Here is a 22,474-nt window from a genome sequence, read left to right as displayed (position 1 = left end):
AGAAAAAGACTCCTTTCGGGAGCGTCTTCCGTTTAAGGGGGGACACGGGTTTTAAAAGCCGAAAAATCGTCAAAAAGTTGATTTTTTGGAAATGGCAGTTTTGCTATTTCCATCCAATATTCTACCATTTCGCCAAGTTTTATGCAGTTTGAAACGATATCTTAGCCGTAATATCAATTTTAGCACCAGTGCCAGCTAAATATGAGCCAAGAATTTGGTAAATAAAGCGCCTTTTCCGTGACACGCGACGGCCGTCATATTTGTCCGACAGCCGCGAATCATATATCGTTTGAAAGCGCAGCCTCTCGTCTTGATTTTCGCGCCATTTTCGGCTCCGAGCGCGCGTTGGCTGTGAAGATATCCCGATTCAAAAAGAAGTCCCAACACGCGCAGTAATTGGCCAGTTACGGCACGTGACCCGCAGCGGGTCACGCCATTGGCCTGACAGGCATCGTCTGCATCACTCCGCGGCGACTGTGCGCACACCGTACGCGTCAACTGGTTTTCGCACGTGAGCAACGATGTCGACGCCGTCGCCGAAGTTCGCTACGAAGTACAAATTCGGAACAAAAAGGAAGAGGAAGACTCCGTACAACTTCCAGAAATGCGCTGCTGTGCCACCACCAGTTCCTGACCATGCGGAGAACGGCGTGCTTCCCGAGTCGAGCGGCGCCGATGCGGGCGTGTTAGGCCTAGTCCCCCAAAGCGCTCTTGACAACCGCCGCGGGTCTTCGTCGTCGTTTCGGCACGACACTGCAATGTTGCAGCCAGAAGATTTGCGGCGTATAGAGAGTGAAGCTCAAGAAAAACTTAATGTACTTGCTTCAACTCCTGCTACTGCCCGAAAATCTGACTTTTTGGATCGTGATGACGCTGCCACACAAGCTAGCAACGATCTCGCTACAAGTTTTTTCATCGCTAGTTACGACTCGATGAACGCGCTGCTGGCGTCTACCAGTTGCAAGTGTACAATTTGTGGTGGTAACCTCACGGTGCGAAAAGGTGAGCGGGATTTTGGCCTTGCTGTGAAGTTTGTTGCCGAATGTGCGATCTGCGGCGATAATGTGCAGGGATGGAGCTCGCCGCGCGTGAGCGGCAAAGCAAAGCTCAGGCCTTTTGTCATAAACATCCTTGCGGAGCGTGCAATGCAGAGCACCGGAAACGGGCAAACCGCAATGAACGACATTTTTGCGGCGATGAACATTTCGGAGAGAGGAATGCACAATAAAACATGGCAGGGACACTTGAAAACGAAACTCGTCCCCGCGGCAACCGATGGGGCAGAAAAGTTGATGGGGACATGTGCACAATTAGTGCGCGATTTGTACCGTGACCTAAATATAAACAGCCCGGACAACATCGCTATATCGTTCGATGGCACATGGATGACGCGCGGCCACTCGTCTCATATCGGCGTCGGCACCGTAATTGAGCTCTACACAGGATTTGTGCTCGATTATGTAGTGCTCAGCAATTTCTGTGCTGGGTGCGCACGGGCACCAAAAGAAGTTGACCCTGCCTACCAGGCTTGGAAGGAGGCACACGCATGCCAGAAAAACACGGACAAAAAAGCTGGGGAGATGGAGGTGGAAGCGGCACTGATCCTCTTCCAAAGATCGCTGCAGAAGCATAAGCTGCGGTACACGACCTTGTTGTCGGATGGTGACAGCCGCGCTTACCTTGCTCTTCAAGATGCGAAAGTCTATGGATACATACCCGTGGACAAGGAAGATTGTGTTAACCACATTCACAAGAGAATGGGCACAGCACTGCGAAATCTAGTTTCCAAGCAGAAGTCCTCTGGTACAGAGAGTCTCGGTGGGAAAGGAAAGCTGACTGGTGAGCTTATCACCAAGCTCAGCAGCTACTATGGCTGGGCCTTGAAATCGCACAAAGGTGATGTCAAGGCCATGCATAAAGCAGTCATGGCCACATACTACCACATCACCTCAAACGATGTCACTTCTAACCACACTCTCTGTCCAGAGGGCCCAGATTCATGGTGCCGCCAAAACGCAGCAAAGGCCAAAGGTGAGCCTGCTCCAAAACACCGCCACAATCTGCCACCCCATGTATGTGAGGCGCTTCTTCCAGTTTACAGACGTTTGTCTGATGAATCGCTTCTTCGGCGATGCCTAAGAGGGAAGACCCAAAATAACAACGAGTGTCTCCACTCAATTATTTGGGCACTGGCGCCGAAGGAGAAACATGCATCATTGTTTGCTGTGCAAGCTGCTGTGGCAGAGGCTGTAATGAAGTTCAATTCTGGGTATGAAAAAGCTTCTACAGCCATACTTCAAGAACTTCAGCTAAACCCTGGCCAACAGTTGACCAAGCGCATGAGTGAAAAAGATCGCCACCGTGCTGAAGCATGCGCACGCAAGCATGCTTCTGCAGAAAACTTGCAGCGTGTGCTACGAAAACAACACCGAAATGACTCTAAACAGACAGACTATGTTCCTGGAGGGTACTGATGCTAGGCCATTTGTGAACATTGTAAATAGTTTGTGATTTTCTGTATTAAATATGAGCCTATTTTGTTTTTTGACGTTTTCTCAGAATGTCATTTTCGATGTTTTTGAAACTTGCCAAAGCGATATCTTGGTCTTGAGGTCACATAGAGCCACAATTCTTGTGGTGGCATGTAGCTACATATGTCTCCTACACAAATGTAGGAACAGATTTTTCAATCTAGTCTTTCTAAATTTTTATTCTTGGTACTAATTTAATCGCTTGATAGAGATATCTGGAGATTAAACTTCAAATTGCTATAAAATTGGTAATACTTGTAATATTAAAAAAGTAATCCTACATTTGTGTTAATTACACTTCATAGTATCTAGCCATATGTCAATATTAATATTCTGGCCAATAATTGCCTTTCCATTGTTCTGATAAACAATATAGGATTAATTTTAATTATCTCTGCAACTGGCCAACCAATTTCAAAAGCAATTATATTTTTGAAATCAGCTTGAAAAACTCTGTCTGGGTTACAATTTTCATTGAATTTGGTCAAGAAATATAAAAAAAAAATTTAAAACCCTCTTCCCCCCTTAAGGGGAGACGCTCCTCGAAAGCACTTTTTTTTTGTTATTCAACTTAGAGCTTCAGAAATTGGACCACTGATGCAGTTTTTCCTCCTGATTCCAAATCTGTAATCAGTTTTTACATAAGTGCAATAGTTTGGGAGTTGTGTTTCAAGTAATGGTGAAACTTGATAAGTTTTCCGGGAACTTTCGCGCATACTAAATGTTCATGCAGAGAGTTGTTCAATGGCTCCTTTTGCTCCCTATTAGCCATAGAGTGCCGATATCTAGCTAGAAATTGTGCTCCAACTTTGAAACTATGAAAAAAACATCTGTGTAGCAAACTACCCTTTTTTTTCCACTCGACCACCATTAAATTTATTAATAGATATTTACAGCTGATAGGTTGTGCTGATTCAAGTAGATATCGGCACCCTACGCACTCTCCTCAATGTGTGTGCCAAATTTCGTCGTCGTATGACCATTCTAAGTGCCCGAAACACTTCCCGCAAAAAATGCAAATTGGCCAAAATTGCGAAATGAGAAAAACGCGTTTGAAAGTTTGAAAGTCTGTATTTACAAAAATGAAAAACGCAGTAGCACGAAACTTGTGCTGAACACATACACACATGTCCAGAGGGAATATCAGTTGTCTAAAACTCTCCAGCACCGTAGGTTTTCCCTTCCCGGCTGGTGCGGCAGGACTCTTCCACCCGGGCCCTCTTGGCTGCACTGCGACGGTGTGCCCTCGCCTCAGCGGTCTGACGCACATTCATCTTGTGCATGCGCATGCTGTCTCGGCGGTCGCTGAGGGTAACCAGGGCCTCCGAAGGAAGCACCCCAAGCTCTTCCAGCACCTTTTCAAAGCTCGCGTGGCCCCGGTTGAACCACAGGACTGCAATGGCTGTGGCTGTTTCCACAGCAGTCCGGGAAGCAAACCGGGTCTTTGGACACAGCAGCCATATTTTGCTGTTCAGGGACTCGGCCGCGTTCTGTGTCTTGCCGTGGAGGCACCGGGCAAGCAGCTTCGCATCTGTGAGACGCTTGTAGATTGGGAGGACTGCCAAACCCTGGGCCTTGGTCAGGAGGGGGGTGTGGCACGGTGCAGGCTGGCCCTGCGCCTCAGCACGTCGGTGCTTGCACCACGAGTCTGGGCCTGCAGGACAGAACTTGTGACTTCCAGCACCGTCTGTTGAGCACGAGTGCAAACATGAGGCCCATATGGCAGTGTACATCTTGTGGACATTTCCCCGATTGTTCACAATGGCCACCTGAAAGTAAGTTTGAAGCTTCTGGATGGTGGTCTCCTTCAGCTTCTCCCCTCGTGGAAGTGGCGTTGGCAGCTTCCGCAGGCCGGTGCCCAGACGTTTCGCCACGTGGTTGGTGCACTCCTCTTTTTCAATTGGAGTGTCAGGGTACACGTTGGCATCACAGACCCCGTTGTAGGCCTTGCTGTCTCCATCGCTTAGGAAGATGGTGAACCGCAGGGGTGTCTCATAGTCCACAGTCCTCTGCCAAATGCGCACTGCAGCTTCGGCCTCCATGGCATGCGAAGAACAGTCGCAATTCTTCTCACAAACGGGATGATGAAACGCCTGCCATGTTTCTTCATCGCCTCCCATGTCGTTATGCAAACTGCACGCCAGGCAGAAGTTGGAAAGCACTTCATAGTCCAGGCACAAACCAGTGTCCAAGGACACTACAGTTCCCACACCATTGTGGCTTTTGTGGCCTCTTTTTTGCCATGTGCCGTCAAACATGACTGGCACGTCACTGTTACCAGCCACCTCTTTGGTGACGCTGCGTGCCCTTTGCATGTTTTCACAGACAGCCTTCACTGCCGCACTGTGAATCTTTTTGCCGATAGCATGGAAGGTCTTATGGTGCATAGGGTTTGGCAATCCAACTACTGCACAAAATCGTGAAAGTTGCTCATGCCCGATACCGACGGCACGCGCTGCAAGCACCACTTTCAGGTTCACGGCAAAGGCGTCACGCGAACTCCCGCTGTCGTAGCTTCTGCTTGCACCGCGGCCGCCATCTGACGCGACCCGCTTCGACGAGTACGCGGACGAAAGGATGCTCTCCAAGCACTCCGCATTCTCGCAGTGTAGCTCCAGAAACGCCGAAAGGCCTTTCCGCTTTTTATTCGGTGCCCGAACTGCGAGTTTACTCTCGTGACAAACGGGGCATGCCGCGCCTGCGACGACGGCCGTCAATGCACCCAACTCGCACAGCACTACGCTTTCGGCACGATCGGCATTCGGCCTGACGTCGTTTTCGAATAACGCGATCTTTTTCTGCGATGCACTCACAAAATTCACTGCAGCGTTGATCTCGTCGTCGCAGTTGCCATGGTCGACGTTGCCGTGGTCGATGTTAGGCCTACCGGCCGCTGGCCCGTCGCGGACATTTTCGTTGGCGGTGGCTTTCTTGTACGTCCTCCGCCGCTTCCCTCTGAACTTGTTCTTACTTCTGTATTTCCGATGGTCGGCAACGGCCTTTTTCGGGCTTGCCATCGCACGAAAACAGCGAAAAATAACTCCGGAAAACAGTGAAGCGAACTACGGCAAGAAAACACGGGTGCTGTCAGCCAATGGCGGCCCTGCGTTAGTGGCGCGCGGTTTGAAACGGCGGGAAAAGACTGTTTTTGTTGCTTTTTTTTTAGATTTTTCGTGAACGTACGAGACTTCAAGAACCGGGATCGTGGAGAGTAAGGACAACTCTACACGAGCCAGCGGCCGCAATATGGCGGACAGCTCTCTTCGCGGCCCCGCGAGCACGCGAACAGCAGCCCGTTTTGTGTAAATTTCGTGATGCCGCGCGTCACTGCCGCTCACTCAGACGCGTTTTTCACTGACTTCTGATGCTTATTTCGCTGTGATATTTTCAGATGTCAAAATATAATGTATAAAGATGATAAAGCAACAAAAAACAGAAAAGGTGAAATTTGGAAAAAAAAACGCGACTTTTCGACCCGCGTCTCCCCTTAAATATGAGGTACAGGAGAAGCTTGTGCCTATCTGACGTGCAACGGACCATTGCCGTCACTCTAGTTTTACCGTGGCCCGATGTCAGCACGCGAACTTGCTTCGCCCCCTTCTTCTCGACGGTTGTGGTGCCAGGCATGTCGAAGTAAAGAGGCGTCTGATCGGCATTCCCGATTTGCCCAAGCAGGTAGCCGTTGTTGTGTCGCAAGTTTAGGACGAACCTGTGAAAACTGTAAAGCTTTTCATCGTACCCCTCCGCAAAGCTTTTCGCATATGTCTGTTCACCTTCGGAGGGAAAAGCCTTTCCTCTTCATAAAGTTAGTTAGCCAGCACCTGCTCGCTTTAAACTGGCTCCACATTAGCCCTTTTTCTAAGGCTGGCTGCATAGTCTGAACTTGGAGCAGGTCTGTCGTCGCGAGCCGCTGTGCCGCTCAATGCTCAATCACATACTTGCCGAGCAGCTCTTCAATTTGCGAAAACCGACCCTGCTGTGGTCCACTGAAGCCTTTGCGTGAATCTTTGCTGTCGACAATATTCTGCTTTTGTTTCCGCCAGTCCTGCGCGCACATTTCGGGAACTCCGAACGACTGCGATGCAGCCCGATTTACGTCGGTTTCGGCACACGCGATGACTTTTTCTTTTAAAAGCGGCATCGTGGTGCACTCGTCGAGTTTTTGGAGTCGGCCCTTCCATGCCGTCGATGCTAATGCACACCAAGATGACATACTCCTCAGCACACGTACGAAGTGCCGCACATGGGAAACACATAGGCAGAAATGGCCAACGCGCCATGCCGACGCACGTAGGGGGCGGCCATTTTGGAAATGCCGATGGCAATAGAATTATCGTATTCATTTTTTTTTTCGTACTCGATTCTAACGCGCATGCGATTTATGAACTCGCGTAACCGGAAAAAAGGTGCGCGTTTGATTCGAGTAATTACGTTAATGCTTCCTTTCCCTCTGACACGTTTCATCTAAACAAATTAGCAGTCTCAACACGACTAAATAGCCTATGAGCTGTGGAAGCCAGCTGCCCGCCCATTAGCTCACGCACCAGGCACAATGCCTGTGGCTCGAAAACACTCACTTTTCGCAGGGCGAGAAGTCGATGTACTTGACGCCAAAATGGCTGAACCGCATGATCTGAGCATAGCTGGGCCCGCCCCACAGGGCAATGCCCTGCTGGTGGAAGGTGGCAAAGTAGGTTCCCAGCGGAGACCACATCACACCGCCGTCGGACCAACGCTGCACAATGGGAGCCAGACACGAGAGGGCGTAAACACTACAGAATACTTACAGGCACTCTGTCAATGAACTTGCAAGCAATACCTGAGCAAAATGTCGCATATATTGATCGCATGACATTTACCAGCTTCCTATCCATCAACACTGCGCAAACCGATCAAACTCAAGACGACACCCTGGGGCTAGCGTGCATGAAGCTAAATGAAAACATGTCTAAAGCCTCCACACACTCCAACTTAGGTCGATCTTTCTTCAAGGTATTCCTTTTTTTGCCTGTTGATTCGTTCATTCTTGACATAGTGGGACACTTGCCAGGGATGCACATTTTTTCATACATCGACCACTCTCCAACGCGACATCCTGGTTGAGAGATGCCATTTCTGTGCCCTATTGAAAAGCAAAAAACTACAAACACAAAGCTTATATCAAGCATTCTTGTTGATTAAACTTTCTTTGTATGACTAGTGGTTTAAACATATTGCCATTCATGACTGCTTCAGGGAAGGTAGTATCATACCTCATGAGTCACTAGACATGAGGTGTTTAGGCAAAAATTTTTGAAAATATAATCACACCTCACTATAAGAAAGTCACATCTGCCACAAAAATACTTCATTATATCGATAAATTTCGTTATAAACATATCTATTCACACTGTATCTATGGCAAAACTATATTTCGTCCCTTACTTTCTTATGTATGTGTTTGTTCTATCGAGGATAAAGATCAGTTTTTTTTTTAAGTTTTTTCTGGAACTTTTACTGGCAGCAGATAAGTGGCATATGTACTTTGAGTGGGTCATCGAATTTGCTTTGTGAAGAAATAGAGCCCAACTGACTGCATAATAATTAGATAACTATTCACACATTGATTATTATAATTGCCTCAAAATAAACAAAAATTCATTGTAACACTTCCATTAATTTTCACTTTGGTCTCCAAAACCTCAGCATTGAATTAAATAAATTTAACAGATTCATTGAAATTACGTCATAAGGCAGGTCGCAAAGGGTTAATTTCTATTCTCTGGTTTCAATTTATCCGTTTTCGTGTTACGAGGCACCGCAAATGCCGACGGATCCCTTGTACTTACCTTTCGCTATTTCGCAGTGAATTATCCTCACACCAGATGGTGCGACCAACCCGTTGCTACACCGAAATGAGTCCCGATCGGTACTGTTCATATTTGAAGCTGGCATTATTCCGTGAAAGCAAGCGAATATTTTGTTTCGGCACACATGATTGCTTCACAAGCTTAGACATTGCCGCTGTACAGTTCAGAAATCGAGCAGTGAGCAACCTAGTCAAAACAGTCACTCGTAAACCTGAGCGAGAATCTGAAAATTCGTCACAAAGGTATATTCTTAACAATACTATATAATTGCAAGACTACTCTCCATTTACTTTGTCATAACTTATATTTAGTTATATTCAGCTTTGTTATAGCTACCGTATTTACTCGAATATAGGTCGACCTTTTTTTTCCCGGAAATGTTGTTCGTAACCAGCTATCGACAGATATTCGTGACCAAAGAATCTCGACCTACATTCACAATCAAACCAACAAAATCGCCGAGCTTATAGCGTTCAACTGCCGCGCCGGATGTTCTTTAAGCGGTTCCTGCTGCATTCGCATGTTATATAGTAGCTAGAAATCTCAACTGAGATTGCATTGAAGACTAGGCCATCGCGTGTTTTGAAGCGGCTGAGCCATCCGTCGCTTAGGATAAAGTTCTTAACACCCATTTGCATGGCGATCTCTCAAGCGTTCTGCTCGGGAAGTGGTCCGCTTATGGGCAAATTAGAACTTCGTGCACGCTTGAACCACCAAACAGGAACTTTTTTTAGTTGTTCATAAGGCGTCGTCCGCATCAGCTTGGATGTAAAGGTCCCGTTCTTAACAGTGCCTTCAATAATTTCTCTGTCTTTTCAGATCAGCGACAGAGTCCATTTCGGTATGTATCTTTTCGCCACCTCCGTCTTGGCAGGCCGCTTCGATCGAGCTCCTGAAGAATTCAAAGCTTTTTTTTTTTTTTTAAGCGAGAGTCCATGTTGCGGCTGCTTCCTTTCTATCGGGCTGAAATAACACCGTGATCCACCGCCCTTAGCCACAAAAATAGGCTTAACGCACAATTGACTGGCCAACTTGGTTCCCACAGCCACAAGCGAGAATGGCAACTGGATTAACTTGTGTCAATCTCGAGTTGTTGCCATGGTTGGTTGTGAGGCTACCTTTGGCACGAGCGAGTCTAAGCTGTGTTTAGAGTTTGCGCCGTTTAATGGTAGGTGACCAATAAGTACTGTTTCGATTAAACCCTGACTTTTACTGTGCAACAGTGAGAAATCCAGCCATGTGAGCCCGTTCCATTAATGAGGCAGTTCTGTTTAAGCAAGTTCCCTTTATTGGGAGTCCACTGTACCATAAAATCTGAAATAAAGACCCCCCTCCTCCTTTCCAACTACCTAAGTAATTGAGAAAAAAGTTATTCATGCAACAGCCGCGTTCCACCCCCGCAAAATGCAGCCGCTCCGCCTTGTTTTCGACGAAACCCCCGATTTCCCTAGGTATTGGCTGTGAAGTCCCTAGTCTCTTGACTACCTTCCAGCGCGCAGCCGCACTACTGGCCTAAGGCCTCGGCCGTCTCACACTTTGTTCATTGTACGACAGACGTAACAGGTTGATGGTTCGCTGCACCGTGCTCCCTACCGGGCTGCAGAAAATAGGCGCCTTCTTCTAACCACCACCACCACCACCATTTGGTTGTGCGAGGTTGCGACGATGTCACATTGACAGAGCTACACAGGTGACTTTGTGACACTTTTTACCGAGGACTCGAGCAATTGTGCTGTGCAGCGCGAGTTCTGTGTAAATGAGACGATTGGGGGTGGCCAAAAGCAGTGCGACCGTCTGCGTGCAAATGTCGGCTTCGTGCCTTTCGCGGCTCAGCGATCAGCAGCGATGGCAGCAAGGACGACCTCGTTTGGGAAGTCGCGGATGCTTGCGAAGAATCCGATGACGACATGATCTTGCACATCTCACAAGATGACGACCCCGGCAGTGATTAGGGCGCTATGTTGTGTAAATAAAGGTGTGCTGCGCTTCAATTTGTTTCTAAGCTAAAAAAAAAAACGGTAGACCTATATTCGAATATTTTTTTTTATCTTGTAGAACAATAGCAGTAGGGGCCAACCTATGTTCGTGCCCGACCTATATTCAAGTAAATACGGCAGGTTTGGACGTAGATGCGACTCTGGTGTCTACGCAAACCCACTGTGCCTGTTATTCACATGAAAATAACGCTGAGCAGGCAGCTAATTGATACAGTAGAGCGTCGTTTGAGCTGTATTCAACAAATTGGTTATAGGAGACCTTGAGAACGCTCACCTCTCTGTCCTTGATCACAGTAGGCTCTTGTGTGCTGTTGAGGTATATGGCCACACGCTCTCCTCCACAGTACATCACACTGTACTCGTCGTAGCAGTCGGGGTTCTGCAGCCACTGCCTCAGGTTTCCCTGCAAGGCGATGCAACTTTAAGGACTCCGAAGCCCTGAATGCGCAGAAAAGCTGCAGAGATAGCTCAGCGGCTGGATACCGAACCGTCTTTCACACATCGTTACATATGGCCATCATAGCTGCCGGCAATTTCTTTTTGAGGCCATTCAAGGTGCAACACGAACTTTCACGTGAAAAAGGCAGCTCAGGAAAAGACCACACTGTGATAACTACTTTCAAGGAGCCTGTGTTTGTGCCTTTCTGCTGTAGACGCAGCAGGCATGGTTTGAAAGATAATTTGCGTGTTCCCAAGTAAATAACAAAAAAAGAAAGACACGTCTACCAACTTGAATATTTCAAAACAAAAGTGTTGAAAGGCGACAAGGCACCCGCGACGAGAAAATTGACTAAACTTCGGCAGGGCTCCTGGGACGCAAGTGTTCGGCACGCAAACAAAGACAATCGGCCAAGGTTAGAGACGCGCTGGCTGTAGCTGGAGTTCAATGGTCGTATTCAACACCCACACTGGATACACTTCACGGCGTCAATGTTGAAGTTGCACTTTTGAATGTGTTCCCTCCGTGTTGCTGCTATATTGTCAATAACCAGAAATGAAACACGACAATTTCGGGGAAAGATGCCAGCTTGATGCGATGAAAGATCACTGAACAGAAAATGCAGTTAGATCCAACGACATTTCGTAGTCAACTATTTATCTCTAGTGGTAAACAAGCGGCATCGTGATCGCCCGTAGAAGCTTGCGCGGTTTATCAAGCAGTTGTAACGAGCCACGTTCCTCTCATACCATTACAACAAAGCAACATGACAACAGCCACATTACAACGCAACGTAAAGAAAGAGGGAAGAAGAATGCATGTTATACGCCCATTTGAACACGCTCTCTTGGTCCACGTATTTTCGTACGTTGTGACAGGTCAAGTTGCTTTACAGCCCGCACAGTTCAGCAAAAAAAAAAATTTATATCTATAACACACATCAAATTTCTGATTTCTGAAGATCTATGAACTGTGCTGAAAGAACAATACATATTTGAAATTTCCAAGTAACAACGCATTCACTGCAAGTTTTGAGAGAAAAGTTTTCCAGAACTTCAGAACAATGAGCAGCCAGTTTACGCCATGCATTACCTGGCTTCGTTGCCTAGCAACATTGTGTTGCTGCATATATAAAATGAAAATTCGAGATGATAGGCTGGTTAAAACTGTTCGTTCCCAAGAACACCTAAAGCTGCCTTTTTGATTATTTTGTTCCTACCCAAATATGCATGATGCGAAAAGACAAACAAAAAGAAAGTCGCAGGAAAATTTCGAGAAAAGAAAGTTTCTTACGTGGTCGACGTATGGCTGTGGCTGGGGTGGTTTCCAATCCTCTGGGATGTTCTCATATCTGCATAATTAAAACACGCCACGCTAAAACAAACAAGGGGTGAAAGGAGGAGGAGGAAAAGTAGGAAAATAAAACAGGGGTGCTACCACCGAACAATTCTATGGCTGTTGTTGCGTCTCTTGCCACTATTCGACATCTGCCGTTGGTCGAAGTTTCTGTTCTGTGCTTTTTTTAGCAACGGCAGGCCGCTAACGGTAACAAAAGGCACAGAAAATGTCATAAGATCACAACAGCACAACAGATAACCCTCATATATCGCCACACTGAGAACTTATTTCGTCCTGATGTCATGTGAGCAGACAGCTGGCATCGCGAGTTGTGCCGCCATGGCAGGAAACGGTACAGAATAACGCGCTTGTTTTTCCTACATTCAGAGGTGGTTTGGGAGCACAATATGTTTGACCGTGATTCCAACCACGGCTACCGCTTACTTCTGGAAGTCCGTGAAGAGGTTGACAACAAAGGAGTGTTGCTTGTCAAGCTTGTGTCCGTTCGTCACCTTGACAGCCTCCTGCGCTTGCTGAGGATTCTTGTACTCCAAGAACATGTACCTGCAGGAAGTGATCCAAAAGGACACGCATTAGCTCCAAACTGACAAAACTTGTAACTTCATTTTCGAGGCCCCAATTGTTCCAAGACAACATCCACTTTCAAAGCAACTGAAGGCATATGAAGGATGCAAACAGGCTACAGTGAAATCCCGAGCAAGTGCTCCCTTGCCCTTTTCAGGAGCTCCGTAATAGGCACCACTTATCGTGCAAGTACATCCTCCTCCGGCCAATTTTATTTTATTTTTTTTCAACATGTTCTTTGCTACATCAATTTGCAGCGGCAGTTCCAGGAGCGCTACTTGGTAGAGCCTTCACATGCGTGCCTGATTCCTTATTACATTCACAGCTGGGCACCTCGGTTTTGCCATCTGAGCTGCCACAAAAAAGTCACCCGAAGAATGTTTTTCTTCCCTTATCATAACACATGAACTTTCATACGAAGACCCCCTCCAGTTCAGTAAAGGCAGTAACCTAATGCGTATAATACAAAGCATTTCACTAGAAGCGCAGCCAAGCGTTCTTCTTAGAGACACTTTCTTCGACATCTCAAATTGTGGTCCGCCAAAAGGCAAAGCCTCCCCACCTCCTCGAAATCCAGTCTGATTATCTTTCACAAAGAAGGAGGGGGCGAGGGATGCTTGCTCGGTATTTAATGGCAAGTGAACAACTTACAATTAATCAGGCTTCTAAAAACAGATGCACCGATAATAAAAGATGCTCTAAAACATTAAAAACCTCTTCCATTATTGAGCAAAATGAGGAAAGGCAAAGCTTGGCATGTGCATTCATGACATACCAGTTTATCATAGTTTGCAACGCTCCCTCCCAATTGTTTCCTTACTTCGTGCCAGAAACAGAACCTTCATCCACACAGTTAGATGCGTGACACCTCGTTTGCTACAGACAACAGCAGCAGTCATGCGTTCATGTCCTGGCAACAAGGAAAAATGCAATGCAAAATGGCAGGTGTCCCCGGTAAAAGATCACATTGCCCTGTCACAAACAACTTAGCATCAACAAGCCCACGATTGATATAGCATCAATTACAGAAAAAACAATTGCTACAAACATGCAGGAGACCACCCCTAAAGACCGCCTTTAGTGATTTGTTCCAGCATAGGGCCTCTTCCTACAATGCCGCAGCCAAAAATGGCAATGCGTAACAAGCTTTCCTTGAAGACGGCGTTGACGATTACGTCAGTGCGACAGCCGAACAGATCCTGCACAACAGTAGTCTTCACACAGGTTGCGTGCTTTTCCCTAGGGACATGTCTCAAGGCCAACCGAGCAAGCGCAAAAACGATCGTCCCTGATGAGGAAACGCATGCCTGCCTGGAACTCACCCTCTCGTCTTTCCTGTCTCGTCGACAGGTATGTATTCGGTGTTGATCTCGCCAAACTGAGAGTAGATCTTCATGAGAACAGTTTTTAACTTCTCTATCCGGTCGCTACCGACTTGGGGGATGTTGTCAACAACGATGACGCTCTCGACGCCGTCGGCTTCAGCGGGCCGGTGCTGCAGGATGTCACCCAAGAGCTCTGAAGGAAAGGTAAAAGCGCAAAGGTTGTGAGATGAAGCAAGAACAACGACAACAACAATAAAATCGATCAGCAATAAAGAGTGAAGACTGCAGTGATTGACACACTTGCTACTTTCTTTCTGAAAGTCGACAAAGACGACAAATGCACAAAAGAATCTTTCTACAAGGGCTCATCAGCATGTTGGACACAGCCAAATGAACCGATGAGGCATCTAAGTGAGGGCAATCGCGGAGAGTGTTAAATGGTCTCATCTAACTCTAGTGTACGTAATGCGACATAAAATGAAATGAATTGAAATAGATGAAAAATCACCCTTTCTGTCACCGAGATCTGAACCCACCAGCTTTGAGTGGCGCGTGCCTGATGGTTGTAACTCAAAGATTGTGGATTCTAATCCCACAGACAGAAAAGGGGATTTTTTTCATAGAATTCACTTCTATTTAAATCACAATCAGTTCACTACTGTTAAAAGACCTTAATTAATGTGTCATATGCTTTCCCTGGCCTAATGGCCTTTCTGCTCTATTAGCATAATGTGCCAGAATAGTAAATCTTATGGGGAAAAAAAACGGCAGTTTTACTTCAGTTATTGTGGCTGATATACGTGTGTGGTGACAGTAGAGGTTTATGTTTATGTTTGGGATTGTTACTTTTGGCACTATGTTCAAGGTTTTCTTTCTTCCCTGTTGCAAGCATAAATAAATACTATGTTACCTCCATATATGTAAACATAATAGCACTAAAGAAATTGTTTTGCAGAAATTCGGGTGTCAGTGGTGTCGGTTGTGAAGGCCTGCTTGTTCTACCACTCTGCGGATAAACGAGCAGGTGTTCTGCCACAGTTACACCACTATTTCCAAAAGATAAAAATCTCGTGAAATGTCATGGAATGCAAAAAGTCTCAACGCATGAAATGTTGCACAGCATAACTGCTGAATTGTGCCAGGAGTTAAAACCGGGGAATCGTGCAAAAAAGCAGATGTTTCAAAAGCCCACCTATTATAAAGCGTTTAGACATATTTAGTCATTATCAGTAGCAAAGCAAACTACGTAGCTTTGTGTGTTGCCTTAAGGACGCACGCTAGGCCCTTTGTTGATTTGCAAAGGGAAGAATTATGGCTTAGTGGGCACTTCGTTATTGTTTTTTTTTTTCAGAAGACGGTTTAGAATAGTTTGAAATGACCAATGCTACAAATACAAACATTTCTTTTTTTGTGTCATGGTTCATTTGACTTATACTTAGAGTTTAACGACCCAAAACCACCACATCATTACGAGACACCGTAGTGAAGGGCTCCGGAAATTTCGACCACCCGGGGCTCCTTAACGTGCTTGTGGCGTGGTTCAGGTGTCAACTGAGAAGGAAATGAAGGCTATCGATCGAGATGGTGAAGCGCAACAAGATGCAATCACACTATTGTGTTCTACTCTTGAGGCAAAGTTCACCTGAACAGCTTTTTTTTTTTTACTGATTTTTCAGATTAGGCTCACCCTCTAATAGAAGAATCTAATAAATTACAACAATGAAGACAAATTTAGGCTAGAAGTGTTTTGTAAATCTTACAATGACAAATAAACTTCCGATTCATCTCCACATTTATTGCCTGTAACTATTAGGCCTGCCCAGCATCCCCAATAGAATGCGCTGATGCCGTATCTTGCATATACTGACCTCTTCAGGTATTCTATTCTTCCAAGGACCATACATGAATGGTCCTAGTAAAGCAAGGTTATAGGACTGCACAATTACATTGGGGTACTTATAAATGGCAGCTGTTTACTGTTGGCTGCAATGACATCATCGCACACACATTGCCACATTTTCAACAATATGTTTTCATGCATACTGTCCGCCCTGCTTGGTCCCAGAGTCTGCAGTACGTGTTGGTGCTCCAGAGAATGCCACAACTTCTGGCACGGTTTAGCGCCCCAAAGCCTTGTCATACAAAGTAATTTTGTTGAGAGTACTTAAAATAGATACCTAACTTTACCGACCAACCTGAAATGGCTTGCAGTGGTGGTTTAGTGAGTACAAAGTTCCACTGCTAAGAATGAAGTTGCAGGTTCAAATTCAATCTCTTTTCTGTGGTGGTAACATGTTCGTACAAAAACATTAGGCGGATAAATTTTGGTGCTCTTAAAGAACCCCAGGTGGTGAAAATACATTTGGGGCTCTCCATAAAGGTGTGCAAAGGACATTTCAACTTTTGCAACTAAAATATCCTGATTCAGCTTCAAAGTTATGACTTGAATCTCAGAACAAAGTTCGGGTTAACAGGAATGCCCTGTCGACACGTTTGCCGGTTCCGACGGAGCTGATACGCGAGGCCTTAAGTCCTAGAACATTTGATCAATGGTTTCTTTTTAACTTGTGAACCAAAATTTCAATTAAGAAATTTTAGCTAACATACTTTTGGTTCTGGTACTGTACTCCTGCACAATTCCAGAAAAATATGACATGTGCGAGTGGAATCTTATATGATAGACGTCGGAATCCAGTGCAAAGCTCCATCAATGCTTCACCACAGAGCACAAAAAATTGCCAGACTGCAAGCAGTGTGAACTTGTTTCTGAGTAAACTACATCACACACATACCTTGTGTTATGTCAGCAACCAACACAGTAATTCAAATGCAAAGCTTTTTCCGTCTAAGAGGCCTCAAAGGAAAATTCCACACAAGGAAAAAAAGTAAGAAAACGTGAAACAAACTTGAAACTTGATTATCATTCTTATGTGATTCTTAAAGAGAAAAGTGAGCCCAGTAACTGTCTGCATCAAAGTGCGACACCTCAACAGTAGCTCACAAGGGATGGGGGTGAGGAGGGATTAAAAGGATAGGATCAAAGGTACAGAGATAAAGAGGGGGAAAGAGAGATCGTGGCGCAGGAACAGCGACACTCAGAAGCAAGGAGAAGATAGGAAAGATGGACACGGTCGCAGCAGTCCGAGGACGGGGCACCACTCAGCGAGAGCTCTTGTCGGCGGCAGGAAATGGCGTAAAGCGAGCCTAGTCGGCCAGAGCTGCGCTGTCATCGGAGATCGCGGGGGCCCAACCGGTTGGCACGAAATGCTGCAGCACTTATGTAGTGCTTTCATAGTGTTTCCACTGAGTCATGCATTATTATAAATCTCTGCATTGACACAGGCAATCAGGTGGCTCTGCTATTCTGCTTCCCAATATCCAGTTAGACAATATAACAAGTTAGTATACGACAGAATGCCTCGACAGCAGATACTTCTATAACAATATAACCTGTATAATGCAGGTTTCCTCATGGCACGGCAACGTTGTGAGCGTTTTAGGTTACAGCGCGAAAACGACGAAGACGGAAAAGAGAAGGAGCAGAAAGGAATGCTGTTGTGAGCATTGCTGTGTGCCACCAGAATAGAAAAAATGTAGAGTCACAAGAGCTTTCTATAATGGCGTTTGTCTGTACTTGTCTCCAGCAATTTGAATAACTACTGTATGCAAGTGGCAGCGCAGTAAACTTTAGACGCTAATGGGACAAGTGCCCAGTAGGTTCGCAAGACACGCTTTAGTGTGGGGACTACAGATGTTCTTTGTTTTGTTTTTTCCACGAACTGAAGTTCTCTTACAAGCACCTAAACCTAAGTACGGAGTTATTCTTCCATTTTGCTCTCATTGAAATGCAGCTTCCACGACCAGCAATACAACCCCCAATACAACCCAGGACCTTGATATTAAAGGTGCAACAGCCTCTGTCGATAATCTACGATGACAGCTGGCTGATGCAAGCAGAATCGTTTGCGTGTTCACTCTGTGCCAGCAACATGTGCTCTACAACATGTTCCAAACTGTGACCATCATTGAAAAATGAAAGATATTGCTGGGGCATTTTCGCCAAACGACACAGACTGTACTTATTCGGCAATAATGTACTGAACATTTACTAGAGCTTTTCCACCTATGTATTTAGTAATTGAAATTTTATCCATTCAGGCAGCACACGAGGGACGAAGAGGCTTTGTCCTCATAAGGTTTAGAGTTCAATCTGTCCACACTCCAGCAATCAAATCCAAAATTGCATCAGAGCAGTTTTTAAACAGTGCTACTGTGTGAACGTATCCATATGTGAGGGTCCTGTTGTTGTTTTGAACACATTAGTGTGCCACAATTCGACCTCGTCATCTTATTGGACATTCGTTTCAAGCTTGCGGCTAGAAAGGCCGGTCCCGCAAGTGCGTTATCTTTCACTCTAATAGTCCCAAACAAGTTCTTGCCGCGAGAAATGCAGCTACATTGGGAACACAACGAAATGCCCTACAATCTGCGCAGTCAGAAACATCACGATATGTAACCAAACTGAAAGCGACAACAGATGAAACTGTACGCTATCAAGAAAACCGGGTTTTCCTAGAAGATAGCAAATCTAAAACCAGCGTGTGAATTGAAAGTGAGAGAGTCCAGTCCAGCGTTGGCGGTTAGTGTTTATCACGAAGATGTGCAGCCTCACGCCGCCATAAGGTAAACAAACCCTGACTGCGGAGCTCACAACGATACCATATATTTGGCGGCTATATGTGCCCGCGAGACATCGGCGCAAACAAATTGCTAAATGTCGGCAGGCGGTTTTCAAAAATGTGGCACGAGGGTAGTTGGGGAACGCGGCTTTCAATATGGTTCGGTTAAGATCGCGGAATGCGGCGTTAGTATTCCTCGGTTCAAGTGTTACGACGGACAAGTTAATAAAGTTGCGAAGAATTATTCCTTATCATGCGACTAAGCGTGAATTCAAGCGCTGGCAGAGAATAAACTGGGACTAAAGTAGCCGGCCCCCGTACTTTTTAAGCCTACGGGGCCTGGGACAAAAAACAAAAATAGCCGGAAATGTGTCAAAGCCGCTACAGATCACTTCGCGCGTATCAAAGACTGCGAAAAGCTATACAGTGAAGACCCACAGAAATTTCCCGAGCTAATTCGAGCGATCGTCAATGGTGAACACGAAGTTCGCGCTTACAAGAGCGAAATATAAACGAAATTGGGGGGGTAATCACTCCAGGCGGTACCAGATTGCCGGCGTGGAACCGGCCATTCAACCGAAATAAGTGACGTGCTTCGGGGGTAGGCGCGTAACAAATACCGGGCAAAGCGATTGTTTCGGCACTCATCGAATGCGCCGTGTTTCTGCGTGAACGTGGCACCATAATCGATGAAGCAATTAGCGAGATTTTTACACCACCACCGTAAGGACCGATCGTGTCAAAGCAGAACGGCGTCAGAGCGATCGTGGGGAGGGGAGGAGGGGGGTTCCCAGGCTGCGAGCACGTGCACCTCGGACAAAACGTTTTGAGCGAACCTTCGTCGGTGATGTCGTCAACATAGTCCTCGGGATCACTGAAGCTTGGAAGCTCGTCGTCTCCATTGAGCACACTAGTCTTTTGCGGGTCACCGTCCGTCTCCTTTTCGCTGTGAGCCATGTCTCCTTTCTCGACCATTTTACAACACCGTGGCCATGAGGGAAGCCAAAAGGACTAACTGCGCGCATGCGCGTGCCGGGAGGGCATTGCCAGAAGAGTTCGCCGCACGTCCGCAGGAAGCGCCACGTACCACCACCAAGCTTTGCTTCAAACATGGCGGCAACAACACTTGCTTGGTGTTGCTGTACTTCCACTTGTCAAAACAAAGCACAGATTTTCAGATTAGCAATCTTTTGACCATAGAGTCTGTATATTACCTCTATGCTTTTAGCCAAGAAAAGTGTTGACAAAAGCTTTCGCCACTTTTCCGCAGGGAGCGTCGCATACCACACGTACACACTATGAAGGAGTGGTACACACCATAGAGTTTCCTAAAAGTATGGTACACACCGTTTGTAACACACGCTCTCGACTTGTTAAAACATGGCAGCAAATCAATGATTTATGCTTTTGATGCACGTTGAAACAAAATTTGGTTTATTACCATAACCTTCCAGATAGACAGCTTTTACTACATCTCTGCTAGTCATATACTATGAACATGTTATTCCAAAGCTAGCACAGAGTTTTTTAGCCACCATTTTTACTTATTTTGACTCTAGAGATATGTTATGACGTCACAGAGTAACTCTAAACATGACGTTTAAATATAGTTTAAATGGTATGACCTCTGAGACTGGTTTCATAACAAAACAGCGTTAGGATGCAGATAGCGCAGATGTAGGCAGTACAAACCACGACAAAAACATCCTATAAATTACTACGTGTGACTATATAGTGCATTACCAAAACAAAACTTTTTTTGTTATTTTGTCGATTTATCCTACACACACGCTACCTTCACTTTTAGGGCGCGGCTAACACTTCTGGCACACTTTAGCGTGGCTGTCACACATGTTTTCGTTTTGTTTTTCTGCTCTGCTATAATTTGTAAGGGTTTTAAGTTTAGACGCGCGTATTCAAAACAACGTCCCATGTTATGGTAATACTTCTTACCGACTGAATTAACCAGACAGTTAGCGTCAGTCTTAGATCATGCAAACCGAATGTGTTTACCTGCTGCCACAATGTTACTATACTTATTTCTATGCCTGCTGCTACTGAAACACACAGATTGCCCTTAATGTCATCAAACAAGTTTTGACTACGGTTGTTTGCAGCTAAAAAACAACGCAACTGCATGCGCCAGCAATGGCCTCCGAAATTGTTACACACAAAGCTCGGAGACGAATGTGTTTACCCGCTGCCACAGAGTTAATATACTTATTTGTATGCCTGCTACTACTGAGGCACACAGATTGCCACTAATGTCATCAAACAAGTTTTGACGACGGTTGTTTTTAGCTAAGACAACAACGTAACTGTGTGCGCCAGCAATAGCCTCCGAAGTTGTTGCACACAAAGCTCGGAGGCTGTGGCTCTCTTTTGTATGGACATATAAAACAACATTCGTGAGGTCCTATAGGTCGCGCTAGTTTCGTTGTCCGAAGCGGGCCGCTCTGATGCTTAATTTTTATTTTTATTTTTTTTTACAGATGGCGGGACGTTTTAATTATACGCCTGTCCGTCACGATCAGGTTGAACAGGCTATAACATGCAGCCATGCGCTCGAAGGCTGCATCTGTTAGCACAGCACAGTGGGGCGCATTTCATAACACACAAATTGGAGGTCGTCACGTTCGACAAATGAAGCAGCTGTCGTGAACGTACAAGACATTAGAAAATAATGAACTCCGATTATGAACAATTACAAAAAGAAACTGAAAGGTTTCGATGACGCGTTCGTCATCAAGCACACTCGTCAATGCATTCGTCGATCGACTGGAGGAAAAAGATGGTTCACACCCTTCAGTCACAACGGGGAGAAGCTCTTTGTGACCACATGCGAATATCTAAGGGACACTGCGACTGCCCGAGAAAATGTGAGGCTTTTCCCTCACAGGGACACCAAAGAGGTAAACGATTTTTCTCCTGCATTTTTCCCCTATGAGTAAGTTGCTTTTTTAAAATAATTTCTAAGTCGCGTCACGTGCCGGAACAAAGACGCTTAATGAGCGAGAACACACACGCACACACACACGCACACACACACACGCGCACACACACACACACACACACACACACACACACACACACACACACACACACACACACACACACACACACACACACACACACACACACACACACGCAACGCCAATCTGAAATTACCACAACGAACGTCAAGACGTCATTTATTTCGATTGAATCTACTACTTCCTACGTAGTTCAGAAAAAAAAAATGGAGTGTATACAGCTTTCCGGAAATCTTGTTGAGGTAATGTCGCGAAAACGCGGGAAATACACAATAAATTCTATGATGTCACGGTCAGCAATCTAGGCGCGAATTTTAAAAGTGAAACTTCGTTCTTTATTATATCTCTATATAATAAACCAATTGCTTGATTGATATGTGACGTTTAACGTCTCAAAACCACCATATGATTATGAAAGATGACGCACTGCAGGGCTCCGGAAATTTTGGCCACCCGGGGTTCTTTAACGCGCACTCAAATCTGAGCACACGGGCCCATAGCATTTTCGGTTCTAACGAAAATGCAGCCGCTACAGCCGGGATTCGATCCCGCGACCTGCGGGTCAGCAGCCGAGTACCTTGACCACTAGACCACCGTGGTGGGGCATAATAAACCAATGATGGTAATATAGCTACATCAGAGTTGTCCAACCTCAATCAATCAATATATAAGCATTTAAAATGTGGACCTGGTCATGTC

The 22,474-nt window shown here is 45.8% G+C and overlaps 1 protein-coding gene across 1 annotated transcript in view; it reads right to left on the bottom strand.

Moving 5' to 3' along the window:
- Positions 1–19,766, bottom strand: part of eIF3b (eukaryotic translation initiation factor 3 subunit b) — a 31,090-nt gene extending 11,324 nt beyond the window's left edge. The window contains exons 1-6 of the mRNA XM_037431475.2: positions 19,580–19,766; positions 14,062–14,257; positions 12,599–12,718; positions 12,110–12,167; positions 10,652–10,780; positions 7,109–7,266 (exon numbers count right to left, since the gene is read on the bottom strand). Of these exons, the coding sequence (XP_037287372.2) occupies positions 7,109–7,266; positions 10,652–10,780; positions 12,110–12,167; positions 12,599–12,718; positions 14,062–14,257; positions 19,580–19,718 (800 nt within the window). The 5' untranslated portion in view covers positions 19,719–19,766. The remainder of the gene's footprint in view (positions 1–7,108; positions 7,267–10,651; positions 10,781–12,109; positions 12,168–12,598; positions 12,719–14,061; positions 14,258–19,579) is intronic.
- Between the last annotated feature and the right edge of the window lie 2,708 nt (positions 19,767–22,474).

The sequence above is a fragment of the Rhipicephalus microplus genome, chromosome 7 (genome assembly GCF_043290135.1).
Source record: "Rhipicephalus microplus isolate Deutch F79 chromosome 7, USDA_Rmic, whole genome shotgun sequence".
Taxonomy (NCBI): domain Eukaryota; kingdom Metazoa; phylum Arthropoda; class Arachnida; order Ixodida; family Ixodidae; genus Rhipicephalus; species Rhipicephalus microplus.
Note: the sequence above shows the minus strand (reverse complement) of the source record. Positions and strands in the feature narration are given on the sequence as shown.